The sequence below is a fragment of the Neltuma alba genome, unplaced genomic scaffold (genome assembly GCF_004799145.2).
Source record: "Neltuma alba isolate B1F8T4 unplaced genomic scaffold, ASM479914v2 tig00011685_pilon, whole genome shotgun sequence".
NCBI lineage: Eukaryota > Viridiplantae > Streptophyta > Magnoliopsida > Fabales > Fabaceae > Neltuma > Neltuma alba.
The window spans coordinates 106,003-125,249 of NW_021636324.1; the positions used below are offsets into that span (position 1 = coordinate 106,003).

Sequence of the window (19,247 nt, forward strand, 5' to 3'; positions counted from 1 at the left end):
ATTATTAATATTACCTCTTTTATAAATAATAAATTATGCGTACAATACTCAATTATTTATAATTAAAAAATTACAAGAACCCGAAAAAAATGAAATGAAATTATAAAGACCTCCATATTAATTTTTCTCTTATATTTTACTGTCCATTTTTTTGACCTTCAATATCTATTGTCCATGAACCACGATTAAACACATTCAAACCCACCGACGATGCAGGGAGGCTCGTGTTTATTGATTTTTGAATTTCTTATTCCGCCGATCCTCCAGCTTCCTGACCGCCAAAAAGAGCTCAAAATAGAGGCGCGTTGACATCACGCGATGCAAGGAGGCGGGAGACATCAGTCCCAGAAAACAAAACAAAAGCATAAACCGCGCCTCTCCTTCTTTCATCGATCTTCACATGCTTCAAACCCACGCTGATCCCAAATTATCCGATTCTGGCTAACCGCTCGTTGCTGCCTTCATGGATGCATCCGTGCTGCAACTCATCTCCGAAATTGGAGCACGTCTCGGCGAGCGAAGCCGTCCTACCAAGGATTTCATTGTCAAATCCCTGCGAGTAAGCGTTACCTTCCTTCCTCCGCCCCTTTACATGTTTTGTTTTCAACAACGGGGCCATCTCATGACAACTTTCCGCTTGTTCTCAAGCTTCACCACAATGGCTCACATTATCAGACTAATATGAAAGTGTTTTTAGCTTCTTTTTTTTTTGGGTGCAAGTGTGAATGCTAATTGTCGATGTTGATGAATTTAGAGAAGGAAGCTAGCATGCAGTCGCTAGCAATCTGCGCTAATTTTTTAACGAGCCATTAAGTTACTTGGGTTCGCAAGTAAAAGTGCTGTCTGTGTTTCATTACTCTCCTCCAGTTCCTTTGCACGCCGTCGCTCATTTGCGAGTTTACAGCAGGCTTTATAAGTTGGACCTAAAAATTTACGTTCCGTGCTGTTCACAGAAAGTGGGAAGTGAATCGTTGTGGGGGCTATAATTTTCAGGCCCTCTAAGTTGTCGAAGTAGAACATCTATTAAGATGAATATAACTGTATCTGCATTCCGCTTCCATTTAGCCCATTTACGTTGTGTTTTGGCGATCATCATGTCGTCTCTGCATCCTGTGCATGGCCAAAGAGCGCGACCAGAAAACTTAATGTAGGCTCTCTTGCATTTGCCCTCTCCACATCATACCGAAGAAAGAATCGGTTGAATTTCAGTCTCAGCTCGCCAGTGTTTATAATTAAGCGAGTGATTTGAAAATTGTTTGTGTTGTTTGGCTCTCTTTGGGGGGTGGGGACTGGAGAGGTGCATAGTCTACATTTAAGGACTTGTTCATGGTCATTTCAGACGCTTAAATAGTTTGCTGGAATTCTGTTGTTTTGACTTATCATCTGCTTCAAAGCTATTTGTGATAAGTTCATTTACTTAATTTGGTAATTGCTAATTGTTTATATAATATTATGGGATGCTAACTGTGATCCTATTATCACTAACTCTTCTGCAGCAAGCTGTAAGTGCTTTGTCTCAGTTAGAACAGTTCTCTCTAATTGAAACCACTAATGAAGCACGAGCTAATAATAACAAAAGGAAGGTCTCAGAAAGCAAGAAGCTTCCCAAAATCGAGTTGATTCGTTAAAGACCCTGGAACATGCGATCGCTAGTGATCTGCTTCAACATGCAGATAAAGATGTTAAACTGCTAGTTGCCATATGTGCCACTGAAATTTTTAGGGTCAGGGCACCAGAACCACCTTTTGAGGGCAAAGATTTAAAGGTAAGCATCATAACTGAAACTTTTTTTAGCTTGCCTGTTTTATGTCCACTTCTATGCTAATTTGAGAGACATGCTTTTAATTCAGGGTGTATTTAAACTTATCATCAGCATCTTTGCGGATCTAGCTGATACCTCAAGCCCACTGTTCTCGAAAAGGGTGAAGATATTGGAAACTGTGGCTCGGTTAAAATGCTGCGTGATAATGCTGGATATTGACTCTGAAGATTTGATTGTCGAGATGTTCAGAATTTTTTTCTCTGTTGTAAGGTCTATATCTCTCCCCCTCTTTTTGTGGCTAAAATGTTTTCCTTTGTTTTCATGATTGTTATTTGATTGGACAAATTCATTAGTCCCGTGTCTTAACTACTCATATTATCTCATAAGGACTTTAAAGAAGTCTCAGTTTATGTGATTGCAAATGCACATATGATGATTTTTTATAAGTCAAACCTCTGGCAATTGTGTCCTATATTTTGTATGTAAGAAATGTGCTTGTGTGGTAATTTCTTCAGGTTGCATTGTCTCGATTCCCATGGAAATAGAAACCTTTCAAATTCTGTCAGATTCATAGTAGGTTTACATTTTTTAAGCTTTCACTGATGTCTCTGTATGTTTTCCATCATCCCTAATCATATCGGTAAGTGATAGACTTGGACACCACTTTTTGAGGCAACGTATTACTTGACTGTTATTACTTTTGGCTGAGATGCCAGTCCCCCATTATTCCAGTTTAATTTTTATGACGATAACGACGCAAGACATTCAATCTCTCTTCTCCCCGTTTTTTCAGAGATGACCACCATGCAAGTTTGACCGATGCTATGTCTTCTATAATGATAGATATATTAAACGTAGGAGCTTCTCAGAAACTCTTGGAAGTGATATTTCAAAATCTTATAAAGGGCAGAAAAGTAAGGCCTCTTTATATTTTCGTGTGATCACACACACACACACAATTATTATTTTTATGTTTTTTATTTAATTTTCAAATTCGTATACGAAGAAGTTGAGGTTAAGTGCCTTTAAAGTTCCACTTAGCTGTTTCTGAATGAATTACAGGATGCAACCTGTGCTGCTTCTCAACTAGCTGCATCTGTCATCAGTCGTGCAGATGAGAAAGAGCTGAAGCCCCTTGTTTCTTGGTTTTTAACTTCTTGCATAAATGACAGGGATGCTGTGAGCTCCGGGCTGAAAGAATTTTACCATGAAATTATATTTAGAATATTCCAATGTGCTCCCGAGATGCTTCTTGCTGTTATCCCAAGCTTGATTGGAGAGTTGTTGGTACATTCTCTTTTCCCTTTTATTGTTTAAATGCTTTAATGGTTGAACGAAAAAATTTATTGAAATTGATATTTTCTTTTAGAAATGTATCTCTTCTCACATTTATTACATTTGAGATCCTGTTTACAGGCTGATCAGGTTGATGTTCGTATAAAAGCTGTTAATTTGGTTGGGAAGCTCTTTGCACTTCCCGAACATCATGCAGCACGGAAATATCATGATCTTTTTGTGGAATTTTTGAAGAGATTTTCTGACAAGTCTGTGGATGTTAGAATTAGTGCCTTGCAATGTGCTAAAGCTTTTTATATGGCAAATCCATCAGGGAAACAGTTTCATGAAATTATCTGTAAGCTTCTCAGCACTTTTCTTGTCATTGGGATAACTCCTATTTTTTGTATGCTGCTTGCCTCCTGATTCGCAGTCCCTCATGGTTTCTTGCAAGTGACTCATGGCATCCTATAAATTGAGCAGGTGCTGTTGAAGATCGTTTACTAGACTTTGATGACAGGGTAAGAATGCAGGCAATTCTTGTTGCCTGTGATCTTTCCAAGTCAAACCTGCAACTTGTACCATCCAAACTAATATCTCAAGTCACTGAAAGAATTCGGGATAAAAAGGCACGTGCTTTTGGTTCTTTTGCCTACTGCAGGACGCAGCAGAATTCAAGTGATTCAAAATATCTTTTTTCTCAGATATCCCTTCTCTTCTTTCTTTTGATATGTTTTTTCTAATCTTCTCCAGATATCTGTTAGAAAGAAGGCCTTGCAAAAGCTTATGGAAGTATATCAAGAATACTGCAAGAAGTGTTGTGAAGGCAGCATGACAGCTGGTGATCACTTTGAAGAGATTCCATGTAAAATTTTGATGCTTTGCTTTGATAAGGATTGTAAGGAGTTCAGGTGAGATCGTCTACTCTGTATTGCTAGTTGAACCAAAGCAAGAGTTCTTTCGAAGATATAAGACTTAATAATATTTATTTTATGTTAAATTTTTTCAGTTCACACAACATGGAATTGGTTCTTGCGAATGATTTATTTCCGGAGCATCTTTCCATTGAGGAAAGGACAAATCACTGGATACACATATTTTCTCTTTTCGGTCCTCTTCATGAAAAGGCATTACATACTATTTTATCTCAGAAGAGAAGGTAGTGGTACTGATATGCTATGAATATGGGGTAAGAATATTAATAGATTATTTATTGCAAGTCGTTCCTGTTTTCAGGTTGCAAAGTGAGGTTAAAAACTATTTGGCCTTGCGGAAGCAATTGAAGGTACCGGAATTGAGTTTTTCTTTTTCTTTTTAATCATAACTTGGTGAAGCCTTTTCATCAACTTACCAGTACATAAGATGGTGAAGTCTTTCCAGTGTTCAGATTCTACTTATGCCATTTTCTATTGAACAACTATGCACTGTTTTAAATTTGGCCTTTCATGAAAATAAGAATTGATGCGTAGTAAACATTATGAATGCCATGTGGTTGCACCCAAAAAAAAAAAAAAACAAAAAAAAGAATGCTATCTGGTTTCCTATGGAAGCTTTAGGTGACCCATTATACTTTTAGGGTCTTTTGAACGTATTTGGTTGTTGAAGCTGGACAGAAACTCTGGGTGGAAGTTGAAATGCGTAGCTCAGTGGCTTCAAAAGTTCTTGTGTTTGATGTATTGCACGGTGCTTTTGAGTACAATGTTAAGGGTAGATTTCTTCAAAAAATGCAGTGTCCTAAGTTTCCTTCTTCCTGAAAAAATATCACAATCTTGGTTACTTGATTTCATTTGATGATTCCGTAATTTTCCTAAATTTTGAAGATGCCTTTGAGATTCATTTGTTCTTGGTTTTTACTTCATATTGCTGTCCTTTCGTTTTCTTTAGCTTGTATCTTCCCCCCCCTCTCCTCTCTCTCTCTCTCTCTCTCTCTCTCTCTCTCTCTCTCTCTCTCTCTCGCTCACACACACACACACACTCTTTGGTTTTATCATTTTGCAAATATTATCTTCGTGCTTTCCGATCATGATTTGATTATTGGGAAATAATGGAGTTTAAATCTTCTTTTCAGGAAAATTGGTCTGAAGATTTACAGAAGACTACTGAAAATATGTTCACAAAAATGGCCTCATTTTTTCCAGATCCTCCTAAAGCAGAAGAGTGGTTACTTAAAGTGAACCAGCTTAAAGATAATAATTTATTTAACTCACTCAAACAATTGTTGGAGGAGCAGACTTTTACAACCACAAAAATCATCGAAGTATGTCCCCCCCCCGGGGGAAAAAAAATCACATATTAACCGTTGCCCTTCTTGATTTTATTTGAATCTGTTGCTTTTTCTTGTGTGAGGAAGTGCGCTCCATGCATTATTCTGTTCCACATTTGTAGTACACAGTCTATAATTCTTCCATAACTCGGGTGGCTGATAAATGACTGTCTTAGCTCTGTTTTTTTTTTTTTTTTTTAATTTCATGCTGATCTTGAGATGTGGCCACCTACTGAGGCGGAAAATTCTATGCAGTTAAATATTTCATGTTCCAGGTTGGACTACTCAATATAGATCAGGCCTCTCCTACTACTTTGATCTCTTTCACTACGACTCTGCAGAAGTTAAAATAGCTCTGTTTTCTCTTGCATGGCAAGTAAATTCTGTGGTGATGACAGGAGCTGGATGAACTGATGTTACTGAAAGTGGCTTAGGCATGTGTTGCATGAACTTGGACTGGATCTGTATCTTACTTTAAATCTACGAGAAACTAGTGAATGTACATGGCAGTTAACCTTTAGGATAGGCAACTTTTTCTCATGAGGAAATCTGATGTGGGGTTTTGAAGACTTTGCAATAAATCTTTTGCCATGTGACGCTGTAATATCTTTCATATTTATCTTATCCCATGTGATGCAACTCATCTTTGTAAACTTGTCCATTGTTTCTGATTTTATATGACCCTTTTGTTTTCTCTTAGGATAAGCTTCTGCAAATGGTTGGGGAGAGCAATCCATATTTTGAGTTTCTACGTTCACTCTTCTCTAAATGCTCATACGATATTTTCAGCTCAGAGCACGTCCATTATATTGTAAATTATCTTTCCAATTCCACAGTCGGAAGCAAGCGCTTGGAGGATTCTTCTATAAAGCTTCTCCTGGTAACAGATCTTGCTGCTCAATAGATATTTATGGTGCATTCTTTTCGGCATTTCTTTTTTATTGCGGAGAACCTTTTGGCAAAGAAATGTAGGCACTAGTGCATGTATAATGCTCCTCGACACCAAATCTGACGCATCTGTTTTTAACAATTAAGCATTACGAGAGGAATTACGTCAATCTAAGGTTAATCATGATGGGAAATCTATTTGGTTTCCCCTTTGGTGGATTTGATGTGGTAAAGATGGTACTTTTTACTATGTTTTGTCGAGTAACTTACAAAGAACTAATTAAGGGAAGGTCCAGGAATGGTTTTGACACACACACACAGTCATTATCTAATCTTTGCTGTTGACATAATAAGCACTGAAAACAAAAAAAGTTTTTCTCCTTTAAAATAAGAATTGAGCGCATTCTGGATGTTAATTGTTAATATGACTATTATTTGTAGTATGCCTTTGTTGAGAAATTGACCAATCCTTGCTACTCACGTGATCGCTTAATTATTGTTTGATGCGGATTCCACCTGATAAATCATTCCGTCAATTTACTTCAACTAGGCCATTGTGAGAACTTTTCCTGCAATCCTGAGAGGCTCCGAAAAGCAGTTCCAAATGTTGCTGGGGCAGAAGAGCGCAGTAAATGACAAGCTGATTGAGGTCTTAGCAAAAGCAGGCTCTCACATTTCGATCAAACTCAGGTCACCTCTACCTCTGCTTTGTGTTTGTATAGATGTCAAAACCATGGTTCTGGCAAGCATCATAAAATCTCCGGTTTAACAAAATTCACTATCCGTTGCCCTTTTCATTGTTTCCTAATAATCAATGGTGGGTTTTGAAGATTAGTACTTAGATGAGTAATGAATTCGGCCTCAATTTGATTAGCAGCCCAGCAACTAACCATCGAAATGTGGCAAGTAGTGGTTGAAGAGAAAATTCTTCCAATGGAAACAAAAGGAGAATACATTAAAAAAGGCTTAAATAATATGAAAACCGTGCCTAGTTCAACCCAAGGAGCTCACAATAGTTTCCTCTCAGATGTTTGATCTCCCTTTTTGTTTAGCCTCATTTTGTTTTTGGTTTACAGTGATATCTACCCATTTCTTCAAAGAATGTGCATGGAGGGAACTCGCACACAGGCTAAATTTGCGGTCTCGGCAATGGCTGCCTTGAGTTCTGACCAATCATTTTTCTCAGATCTCTACAAGGTACCGTTATTTGCGGGATGCGAATCCTCTCATTTTTATATTCTTTTAGCGAGAAAATAACTATTTCAAAATAGTTGATGTATAAGTTATCTGGATTGTTGGCCAAAAAAAAAAAAAATCTGGATTGAAATATCATGGACTTTTCTTAGGAATCTTTAATTTTAACTAACATTTCGAATAATGGAATTTGGCTAATTCTCTCATGAAAAAACGGAGTATCACTTATTACATGATTCTACCGTGTTCTGAATATTCTGTACAAAAAAGGGATTCTTTAATTTATATGAACTCTTCTTAGGAGTGAAAAATTGCCTTGGTCTCTGATAAGGACCAAGAGCAGAAACCTGCAATATATAAGAATAAAACAGTAGGTGGATCTAACAATGGAATGCAATACTCTGAATACAATTAAGCATTAATAATCTTCCTACTCAGTGGGAGATAGGACGTTACAAAATAGTTTACACACTCACAGCTCATACAATAAACCTAACATTCGAGAGGTCAGTTCTCTCCTCAAAATACTCTCTTCAAAATATCCTTACCCCCCTGCTCAAGATACAACGGCTAATATAGTCAAAAGTAAACAGCACAGTCTCCCAAAATACAGTAACCTAGTACACAGACCTAAAAGACATTAGAGTGTGCTACTTTCTCCAAAAAGGTAGGAACTAGAAGTCAACTCCCTGGTTGCTCAGAAAGGATTGTTGCCTTTTGCTTGGTTCTGCCTATGTTGCCTCTTATAGGTATTTTTAAATATGTTGACTTTATCAATCTCTCTGTCTCTCTTGCTGTACAGGAACTTATTGATTCTCTTTATAGCCAGCGCAATGTTCCGACAGTTTTGCAGTCTTTGGGATGCGTTGCACAATACTCTATTTCAACTTTTGATACTCGACTTGCGGAAATTACATCATATATTTCTCAGAGGATTGTTCAAGTAAAAGCACCGTTATCAAGTTCTTGCTTGTTTAATCTTTTTATGCCGGGACAAGTTTGATGTGGTGGGGTTTCTCTGACAGGTTGGTTATTTCTTTGTTTAGGCGGAGCACTTGGATGACGTTCACAATGCAGCTTCGTCAGGGGGTTCTTTCGGGTGTAGCGATTCTTTCGGGTGTAGCGATTGCTGCCAATTGAAGGTTAGTGTGGGAGATCAGCTACTGCATTTGAATTCAGCATTCAATAATTCCGATAAAGCTGCAGTTACAGATGTCAAAAAGAGAGAAATAGTGCCGTGATTCACATTGATAATTTTTTTTTTGGCTAAAAATTAGGTGGGTTCATGCATTCCATAAAGTCTCGATAATAAGTTATGCTGTTACCAATTTGTGTATAGTATAATTATAAATTTCAAATTGAATATTGATAATTAATAATCTCTTAATGTATCTATAACAATAACCATACATATAAACAAAAAATGCGGTCCCGTATTTTGCTTAGACATTTACTGGCAAAAAAAAAGGAGGGAAAATTGGGGATAAATCCCTCGTTACAAGTTTAATTGGCAAATGGTTCTTAAGATGATTGATTGCATAAGGAAAGATTAGTTGCACACAAAGTAAGGTAAATTGCACAAAAGGAAGATGATTTGCACAAAACTATTTAGATAAAAGGGATTAGTTTGCACATAAAAAAGATGACATGCACATAAGAGCATTCTATCTGTACAAAGGGAAATTGGGTTGCACATCGCACAAAGGAAGATTATTACACACAAGGGAAGATAAATTGCATATAAAAAAAGTTAAGTTGCACACAATAGAAGTTAAATTGCACAACGTCCTTAGGTCCTATTTGCTAATTAATTTTTCAATGAGGGATTTATTCCCAATTTTTCCCCCAAAAAAAATTTGCTTAGACATTGGAGTAAGTTGCATTATTTATAACTCAGTGTGACATCTTATGGATTTTATCTTTCTAGAGTAAACTAGATGTTTAGATATGTAGGAAGTCGTTTTGTGAATTTGGCTTATAAATAGCGTTCTAATTTGAGATATTTGACTTTTATTAGGCCTTGTATTTTACCCTTTTCTTCCGTTATATTTTATGTCTTTTTTTATTTAATTTAATTTTATGGGGCCCATGAGCTTAGGCAAATTAATTATTAAATTATGCAATTTTCAAAATTCACTAATTTATTTTCGCATATTATCACAACTTCCTGTCCAACGCTTGAGACATTATTCTAGTTTCAATTAAAAAGTGCTCTTGCATGAGTAATGATATACAAAAACTGGGCTCTTGTTGATTTTATGTGTGTGTGTTATGTCTGTCTGTCTGTATGTATGAGATAAGTTTCAACTTGGAACTGCTTTTCTTTCTCAATGACAAGTCTTTCTAAACCTACTAGATGATAAAATATGAGCGAGCTCCAACAACTTTCAGTGTTATTCATCAACTTCCGGATGCTGCAATCTGCTATCCTTCGCATTGGCTTTGCAATCATTCTAACACGTACTAATGCAGATTTATGGGCTAAAAACACTGGTGAAGAGTCATCTGCCAGAGCAAGGGAATTGTGTGAAACGGAATATTACTGGTTTGTTGGACATTTTGATAAGAATGTTGCGGCAGAGTGATCATCTTATCGGTTTGAATTCTAGGTATGAGTGCTAAACTAAGTGTTTTTTTTTTCTTTTTCTGACTAAATTTTTTTGCAAATTAGGAGAGACCATATTATGGGTTCAAGGAATAAGGGAATTTCCAGTGATACCCCTAGTGCTAAGTGGAATCTCCAGTAGTGCCCCAGCCCCCACGGATTTAACTTGTGTACAATAGGCTTAATAAATAAAATAATAACAAGGAAGACGCGCCTTAAACAGGCAACAATGCTTTTTCTTTTTTCTTTTCCTCCCCCCCCCCCCCTCTTATCAAACTGATAATTAACCGAATACCTGGACGCGTGACATATATGGGCACACAAAATGCCAAATGAGACTCTTTCCCGGTTAACGTGGTTTGAAAAATCTGGGCGGCTTATGGCTAAATCATTGATATGCTCTTGTCCATGTTTGCATCATGTTCTTTTGCTTCTTTTATGAAATGTCAGTATCATGCCTTTCTTTTGACGTGGATTTCAGAAGAGTTAGCAGCTTGGTGTAGAATTAAATTTTAGAATGAATGTTTCATATCCTTAGTCTGTTTAGTGCTTCCTTTTATATGAAGTCGTTAATGGTGTTTGAATTCTCAATGTTTGTAGAAGAAATGTCTAATTGTATGTATTTACCGATTCAAATTTTGCATCTTTTTATGTGGATCTGCCATCGTGACAAGCTTTCTTTTCCTGGACGTGTGTGTGTGTGTGTGGTTGGTTGGGTGTCTCCGTTGTGTTGGGAACGGATCAGGTTCAGATGTACAGGAGATTACCGATTAGATAAGACATATTGCGTTACAATTATTCCATTGGATTAGTGAGATATGTTATTGTTGATAGTTGTAAAATGCTTCAACGGTTAGGTGCCTGTCTCCTTACTCCTTAAGAGAGTTCAGGGACCAGACTAAGGTATCAAATTTTTGACAATAATATCATTCTACAAGCTGGAGAACAAACATGGAACAAAGGAATCATGTGAAATATCTTTGGAAAATTGTCTTGGTTGATTATCTATGTGTAAGTGTACCAACTGTTTTAATTTGCACCTCATAAGTTAACTGATTCATTTTGCCTGGCAAATTTGTTTGCAGTGAAAGTGATGTGGCTTGTACCAGATTAGCTGCTGCAAAGTCAGTTCTCCGGCTGTCTAGGAGGTGGGATCAGCATATATCTCCGGAGATTTTTCGCTTCACTATTTTGATTGCAAAGGTATGTTCGGCCGACTATGCATTTCACTTAGATCAGCTGCTAAAGAAAGTAGAGGTAGATATACTGTTAACATAACTAATGGTTTCTGAGGGAACAATCACATTAGCAATTTTAGGTTAATATGAAATACTTAGAAGGATAGCATATCTCGTATATTTTAAACAGTATAAGTTGAAGAAATTTTGAAATTTGTGCTGTCAGCAAATGATGGTTGGTGTGGTAGTTTCAAGCGGTATCACAAAGCGCATTTGTTCTGTCAGGAAGAATTTCAGTGTATCCATTTTTGTTTTTATCTTCAATTTCAAGTTGTGTTTTACCCCCTACTGCTAATAATTTTTTTTTAAAATATCCTTCCCCTTGTTTCTATCAATTTGGTTATTATTTTTCAAATCCACTTCACTTTTTTGTGATACCATTTTCGAATATATATTTTTAAACAATTATTATTATGGATTTATTCCTTAGTTTATTCTACTTTGGTTAGTCTTTTCTTTTGTAGGTTATATTTTGTTGCAATAGTTATATACATATTTGTTCATTGAAATACAAACTTCAAATATAGAGAAGCCAGGGAAATGTCAGATGCTAAGTTTGCAGAACAGGAAAAAGTTGCAAATTTCCGTTTAAGGGAAGCAAACATCTGCAATTCATTTTGATGCCCCCTCATTATTTTTTGAGGCCCAAACTTTTACTATCAATTGTTCATTGATTGGTCCATTCTGTTTCTTTTTTCTTTTTCGGCCATCGGTTCATTCTATTTCATTACCATGATTATCAGTTTTTAATAGTCCGCTTTCATATTACAGGACTCGTCACCTTCTATTAGGAGATTATTTCTAAATAAAATACACAAAATGTTGAAGGAGCGTAGGCTACCTATTAGATATGCATGCGCTTTTCCATTGGCGGTGATGGATGGGACTGAGGATCTGCGAGACCATGTAGGTTTGCCTTCGATTGCGTAGATGATTATTCTGTCTGTAAATTCTTCCCTCAAATAAATTGGCTGAGCCAGTACTTTTTTCACACAATAGAGGGAGTTCTACTTCTATTTTCACTATTTTATTTTTCTTGTTTCTTTTCAGACATTGTCAGCTTATTACTCTTGGTAGTACAACCATTAGCACTATCATGTTCATTTATAGATTTCTTGGCATTCATGCTTTGCCTTGCTTGGGCGCGTTTCTCACTCTTTGTATCTTGTGTCTGTGCTCCATTGGCTGTTGATGCATTTGAAAGTTATTGTCCGAATTTGTATTTCCCTAACATGTCTTAAAATGAGACTGTGAGTTCATTTAACTTTCTATGTCATTTCAGTTACACCGAAATTTACAAGTTCATATATTATGCTCTTTTATTAAATGCAAAATTGAAGTGCATTTCATCCTTTATTTCTTTCTATTTGTATTTATTCAGAGTAATAATGTTTTTACTTAAGATAAATGACTAGAAACTAGCGGAGGAATAAATAACTATAAGCCTTCAAAGTTTCTTTCATAGTTGGGCCAAACAAACACAAATCTCTGATAAGATGAATGTGGATTTCATTTCCCCATGATAACTTCAGGGAAAAAAAAATTCGCAATTTGTTTGTAATTGTTCTATCTTCCCTGTTGAATTTTTTCTGAACTAACTTTTAATGCTACGTTTTACTAATCATGCTACTAATACTGTTCATTTCAGAGCTCTAAATTTTTGGCAGAATTTATCAAGGATTATAGTATAGTAGCTCGAACACAGCAAATTTCTTCTGCGCAAGGAGTAGTTTTTTGTTATCCAGCATACGTTGTAGTCTTTCTGATTCATGTTCTTTCTCGTGATGCTGATTTTCCATCCGGAGGCCGTCAAGATGAACAATTGTGTGCTGACCTCTGTAGGTAATGTATCCTTTATCCTGTTGCATTTCTGTTGTACTAATTATGGCACATGAATGTTAGTCCAAAAGTTGGTGATACATGGAATCTGCTCCTTTGCAGTCCCCTCTATATTTTTATGCAGGCATTAGTCAATTCAAATATTGTTGATGGAGACCAGGACCTTGTAAATGATGCTGTGTTATATCTTTTTAGTATTTTACGAGCTATCAGAAAAGCCGAGGATGCTGTGGATGTGCAGATGACTACTGTAAAATATTTTTTAATATTTTCGCCATTAATTAATTCCTATCTCAGCCGTGTGTTATGCTTATTGTGGTTCATAATATTGCAGAAGCTGCATATGCTGGCTGACATTGGTATATTTATTTTGAATGCATTAAAACACGGCGAAATTTCTGCATCGCAAGCCCCGGGACAAATTTTGCTGCCTTCATCGTTATATAAAATGAGTTTTGCTAAGAACAGTGTAAGTTTTCTGGAGCGCTTGTCTTCGTTTCACCAAAAAAAAAGGGGGGGGGGATGACACTGTAACATTTTTGTACTATTTATGGAGGCTTGTTTATGTGACTTTTATTGCAAGTTTTTGTGATATATTCGTGAACTGCAGGCTAATCTCAGAAATTTCTATTTCGATGAATGCTTTCTGAGTGGCGTCTTGCAAAAACTTAGATCATACGTCCCTCAGGCATGTGTTCAAAAGGTATGTTTCACGTGGCCACTGTAGGCCTCAAATGTTCCTTCTTTTTTGTTTATGAATATAATTTCATGTGTTTGTTTCTCTCCCCGTTATCAGCCTCTCAGAACTCTTAAATATGGTCGCAAGTGTCAAGAGGATGTTCCAAAGTGCAATATTAACAAATGCATTACATCCAATTTGGCATCTAGCAAACCAGATGATTTGTTATGGAGGGAAACGACACATGTGAAAACCGTAAGGCCTGATATCCCTTCAGGGAAAAGGAGGAAAAATGCCGAGTCTTCCGCCAACTCTGGGCCAGTTTGTTTGCATGAGTGTTCCACTATTCATAGGCTACAGAATGCATCTGAACCTTGTGAAAGAACGCTGGAAGGGAACCAACTTTCATCTTGTGGTTCCGTGAGTTCTCTAGTCGAATCGCATGTTGCAACCCGCAAGTCAAAAAGGATTGCTGCTTCTTTGATAGAGAATGCCGTGAGAAGCGGAAAATGCACTGGTCAACCTTCGAAGCGCCCCAGAACCAACCTCAGCGATTCTTGTGGCACAAAGGTTTGTTGGAAATTCATTCAAATGTCAAGAAGTTAAATCAATGAATATTATTTTTGATATCTGTAGTTTACTGGAAATATTTCAAGTGATGGAAAATTAGTCTGGCAGGGGCAAAATTAGCTTTTGCAACAATATTAGCTTCCTCTATCCGTTATTCGAGCATGCCTACTAGACAATGAACAATTGTAGAGAATTTTAAAAATACCATCATGTACTAATTAAATAAAGAATTTCTCATAACGAATGACAATTCCTACTAAAATAAAAAAAGATAAGTTACTTAAATACTCTGAAAGTATTCATAAAGGAGTACTTGGCACCTGAAAGTTTTTTTCCCCACTTTTACATGTGCTGGAAGTTTATTTTTGTAACAAAAATATCCTAACTATATTCACTGTTAAGTTTGACTGTCTTTAATAGTCAAATTTAACTATGGATAAAACTTCGGGCAGAAATGCTACGAAATAGAACTTTCAGGACATATAAGCGTTAAAATATACTTATAGGTACTGGTGCTTCTTTGTGTATACTTCCAAGTTTTAAACACCTTATCCTAAATAAAAATAGATAATGAAGAATTATATATTACAAATCAAAATAGAAATAAAATTTCTTATTCTAATTTTGAAGTTTATATAAATTCCCAAAAAAGGTAGCCGCGATGATCTATGATATCAAATATATATAATTTCAGATCTCAAAGATCAAGAGTCAAACAGTTTGTAAGCAAAACTGCAATTTACCCAATCTATTGAAATCAAACTATTAAAAAATTATTACATGATACTTATTTTGGAATACCCAATATGTATGGCTTCCTCTATAGATCTTCACCTTTAATGTATGTCTTGGTCTGAGATTTGGTTTCTATCCCCACCCCTCTTTTGACTGGAAGTTTCTATCCCTTTTAATATTACTGTGCTGTTTAAAGATGTTCATTTATTGAAACAAATGAATGACATTGGCAATTTTTCTTAGAAGGAAGATGTGCTGGCAGACCGTTCAAATCAACGTCACTTATGGCACTGGTGAGTTTAGTTTCTGAACTTTTACTTCATTATCAATTTGTTCATTTTTAGGAAAGAGTTACAAATCGGAGTATCCTCATAATGCTTATTATGTGACTGTATCCTCATAGTGTTCATTTTACATGACTTATTGTGCGGTGTTATGCTGATAAAATGTAATACAAGACCCATTTCAAAATATGTGATTAAAAAACAGACTTCTTCGATGACTGACGCTAATGATGCAAGCGATAATTATCATTGTAAGCTAGAACTAAATCCTTAAAAAAATATGATCTTCCCCGTAAATCTCTCTTTTGCGAACCTTGAGTAACCTTTTTTTTTTTTTTTTTTCTGTTTTCTTACGGTTTAGGTTATTAGCCCATAGTCCCTTGTATTTCTCCTCTTCAATTCCCCTTTCTGTTCTTTCCTTAGCTAGTGAAGTTATTAGATTTCACTTGCTTGTCATCGATTTTCGTTTAGCTAGCAAGTTAAATGCAGAGCAGAGGCATATCATTAATCATCCACTTTGACTCTGGCCTATTATCTTTCAGAAGAGATGCTTCACCAAGCAAATTATAGCATACTTATCTGTCCTCTTCACCACACACTAATGGACGCTTACCAAGTATTCACTGCATTGGATTTCTGCTATGTGCATTTATGCATCATCGTTACCTGTCTATGAGATGTAATCTTTGATACCTTCCCCTGCTATTCTCAGCGTAGGTAACTTTATAATTAAATACTTGTAGCACTTCACCATTAGTTGCATACTCCTCGCAAATCTCTTGTACTCGGTACATGATTTCATATGAAAAACTACCATACCCGTATAAACTTTTAAACATGATTATGAATATGATTGTTTTTTTTTTTTTTTTGTTTTATAATTATGGGCACAAATGGATTTGATGCCTTCAGGTTTGAAGGACTCTTTAATTTGGTTTAAAACTTTGGCGGGCATCATACCTCTTCATTGAAATCTGGCTACTAAATAACATTTTGCTGTTGTCTATAGGCTACTGTTCCCATTTATCTGCACTTTTGCGCTAGTATTGGCATCTGATGCAATTTGATATTTATTTTATTATTATGCCTTGAGGCTTTTTACTATGAAGTCTTGACATTTTTCATCGATATGTTTTTCTTTGGGCCTGTTTTACATGGGAATGCCTATTTCATTTTGCAGTGACCCGGGTAAACATTCTCAGCGTGGCAGATCAAAGAAAACTAATGCCACGACAGGAAGCAAAGTAGCCAACCTTAACCAAGAAAATGGTGGGTAATGTAAGCAAATGAATTTGACCTCACTTAACATTAGCCGGAACGATTGAAATTTTCATATTATAATGATATCCTCTACTTTAGTATGAGATAACAAAAAGCATACTATCAAGTTGAGATGCAAAAGTTCCAAGAAAAAGTTTAGATGCATCGATTTTACTTTCATTAAGATCTTAAGAAGCCTTCATTCGTGCACTTGGACTTGTATATGCGTATTATTTTTAGTATCAGATCGTGGGGTTCATGTTGACATCGTAATTGTAAGGGGCTACCAACTTGGAATGATATCCTGCCCTAATTTTTTTCCTTTTCTATTTTTCTCTTGTTAACGTTGTACAGAAGTAAATCAAGTCAAATTATTTTCCTTTTTTTTCACACAAATATTCTAATCATCCAGAAATTCTTGTAATGATACTGAATGCCTTTTTGCAGTGAATGAGAACGTAAGGGGAAAATCTACGGGGACTTCAGAATCAGAAGTTGTAGATACAAATGAAAAGGCTACGAGTCACTTGGTATCTTTACACTGCCTCCTGTAAATCCTGTTTTCATGGAAATCTTGACCGGCAATGACGCTTGCCTGCCTTCACTTTCTTGGATGTTGAACCTGTTTAAAATCTATTCGTATTTGCAGGTATCCGATATCCTGGTCAAGACGAAAAGGACAGCGATAGAATAAGATTTTTGAAGTTGACCTTGGCGACTTATATTACGTGTGTTGATAATAATTAGTCCCGTTTCAACTATCAAGCCTCGTTAAGTCTGTAAATTATAATCGCCTGCCATGATTTTTCTGTTTAAATTAGTTAGGTTAGCTGCAAGTAGTTCACGTAGCAAAAGCTTTTTGTGCTCGCATAATGAGTGCCTCGTTACACATTCCTTGGAAATGGTATTAATGTGGCACATTTCATAACAGCTAGTCATGTAATCGTGTAGATTACAAACACCCCCCCCCTGGGGGGGGGGGTAATCTGGAAGACTGAGGAAAGTTGAAGTGAGAATGAGGGCAGAAATGGAAGTAGATATGAATTGAAAATGGAATGTTAAAGTATGTTTGGATTAGTATATGTTAGTTGGAAATGATTTTAATAGAAATGTATAGGTGTATAAAAGACTGACTAAGGCTTGGCAAGAAAACCATCCGTGCTTGCTTAACCATCGTGGGAGAAATCGATCATCGAAGGGAAAAAATTGCAAATTGGAAGTCCCCAATGCAAATAGGCAGCCAAGCTTCAGATCTAACCAAAAAAATCAACCATTAAAAAAAAATTGAAGTTGAAATCGCCACCTTTATCATAGTTAGAGAGTGATGTCGATGACAAGTCGAGGGGAGAGAAGAATTGTTCTGGAATACGCGATGAAGAAGGACGGACGGACGGACGGAGGAGATGGAGCTGTTTGTTGTCTCTATTTGAAGAAGAAAGACGGAGATTTGAAGACATAGAGTGTCGTCTCTCTCTGCCATCCTCACCATAGCTAGATCTCCCAGGGCAAAGTGGTCTAAGAATTAGCTTCCATGAAAGTCACTTTCGCAGTGACGGTGAAGAGGATTCCAACGCGCCAAACACACACACTTTTCACCCTTCCACACTCACAATGTAGTCCCCTTACGCTATACCAAACGGGCCTAAAAACGGCAATAGAATCCCGCGTTAAAGGCTATCTGGGGAAATGAATAGGGCTAATAATCAATGTTTTGAAAATCGAGCAAGTTATTGAACCGATTAAAATTGCCGTTCAAGGTTCATGAATTAAATCTTGGTTGAAGGACATTTATAAAAATTAAAATATATATTAGTCTTTTATTTTGTACAAGGTTTTAATTTGGTTCCTTAACTTTAAAAAATATACTTTTAATCCTTTAACCCTAAATTTTTTTAAATGATGACATTAAGATCTTAGATGTTGGTAAAATATTTCCAAATGTTAATATATTAAATTTAATTTTCAAAATATTTATGATTGTTATAAAAAATATCATTGAAGTCCAATGCTTTAGGGTTAAAAGACAAAATGTATGCTTTTTAAAGTTAAGAACCAAATTAAAACTTAGTACAAAGTTAAAAGATCAAATTGCCTCGAGGGCACTGAATTTGTTTTATCCGTATGTCTTATTGATAGTAAAAGATCAAATTAATTAATACATATTTTATTTTGTTTATTAAAATATTGTATATTTTTGAGAAAATTGTAAAACAAGACTTTGGAAGTAGAAAAGTTGTCGAGAGGACCCGTTCAATATTAGTATTAGTTTTGTTAATAATTGCTAAGCAAATAGTAACAATTTTTGTGAATGGGTTTTTATATATAATTTTTTAATTTTTAAGATCTTTATTTGTGATTTTTCTTATATTTTTTTCGGCAGAAAATTTTTTTGTTATTTAACATACTATTTACGGAGTAAATTTATAATTACTAGTAACTATATGCAAGAATAATGCTTAAACATAAGATCTATGGGTCAACTTTTTTAAACAATCAATTTAGAGGTATTTGAATAGAAATCAAATTATGATTTACACGAAGAGTTTATTTTGATTTGTGAACTTTTTTTTTAATCGGTGTTCCAAAACCCGGTGAGTCTGACTGGAGTTTTCTTTGGAATTCTTTTAATGGGCGTGTCTAACAGCTTTTGGATAA

General features: G+C 35.9%; 1 protein-coding gene across 1 annotated transcript; it reads left to right on the forward strand.

Annotated features, from left to right (window-relative positions):
* Nucleotides 1-463: 463 nt before the first annotated feature.
* On the forward strand, nucleotides 464-18,099 carry LOC114716681 (sister chromatid cohesion protein PDS5 homolog A). The gene is made up of 28 exons (XM_028901713.1): nucleotides 464-559; nucleotides 1,580-1,765; nucleotides 1,851-2,032; nucleotides 2,556-2,676; nucleotides 2,825-3,049; nucleotides 3,179-3,395; nucleotides 3,521-3,666; nucleotides 3,791-3,948; nucleotides 4,047-4,196; nucleotides 4,274-4,322; nucleotides 5,106-5,294; nucleotides 6,001-6,180; nucleotides 6,739-6,878; nucleotides 7,265-7,385; nucleotides 8,185-8,325; nucleotides 8,429-8,524; nucleotides 9,855-9,991; nucleotides 11,073-11,190; nucleotides 11,997-12,131; nucleotides 12,874-13,067; nucleotides 13,167-13,314; nucleotides 13,399-13,533; nucleotides 13,675-13,767; nucleotides 13,861-14,313; nucleotides 15,292-15,341; nucleotides 16,513-16,601; nucleotides 17,040-17,122; nucleotides 17,242-18,099. The coding sequence occupies exons 1-28, from the start codon at nucleotides 464-466 to the stop codon at nucleotides 17,284-17,286; spliced, it is 4,077 nt and encodes a 1,358-aa protein (XP_028757546.1). The 3' UTR covers nucleotides 17,287-18,099.
* Nucleotides 18,100-19,247: the final 1,148 nt, after the last annotated feature.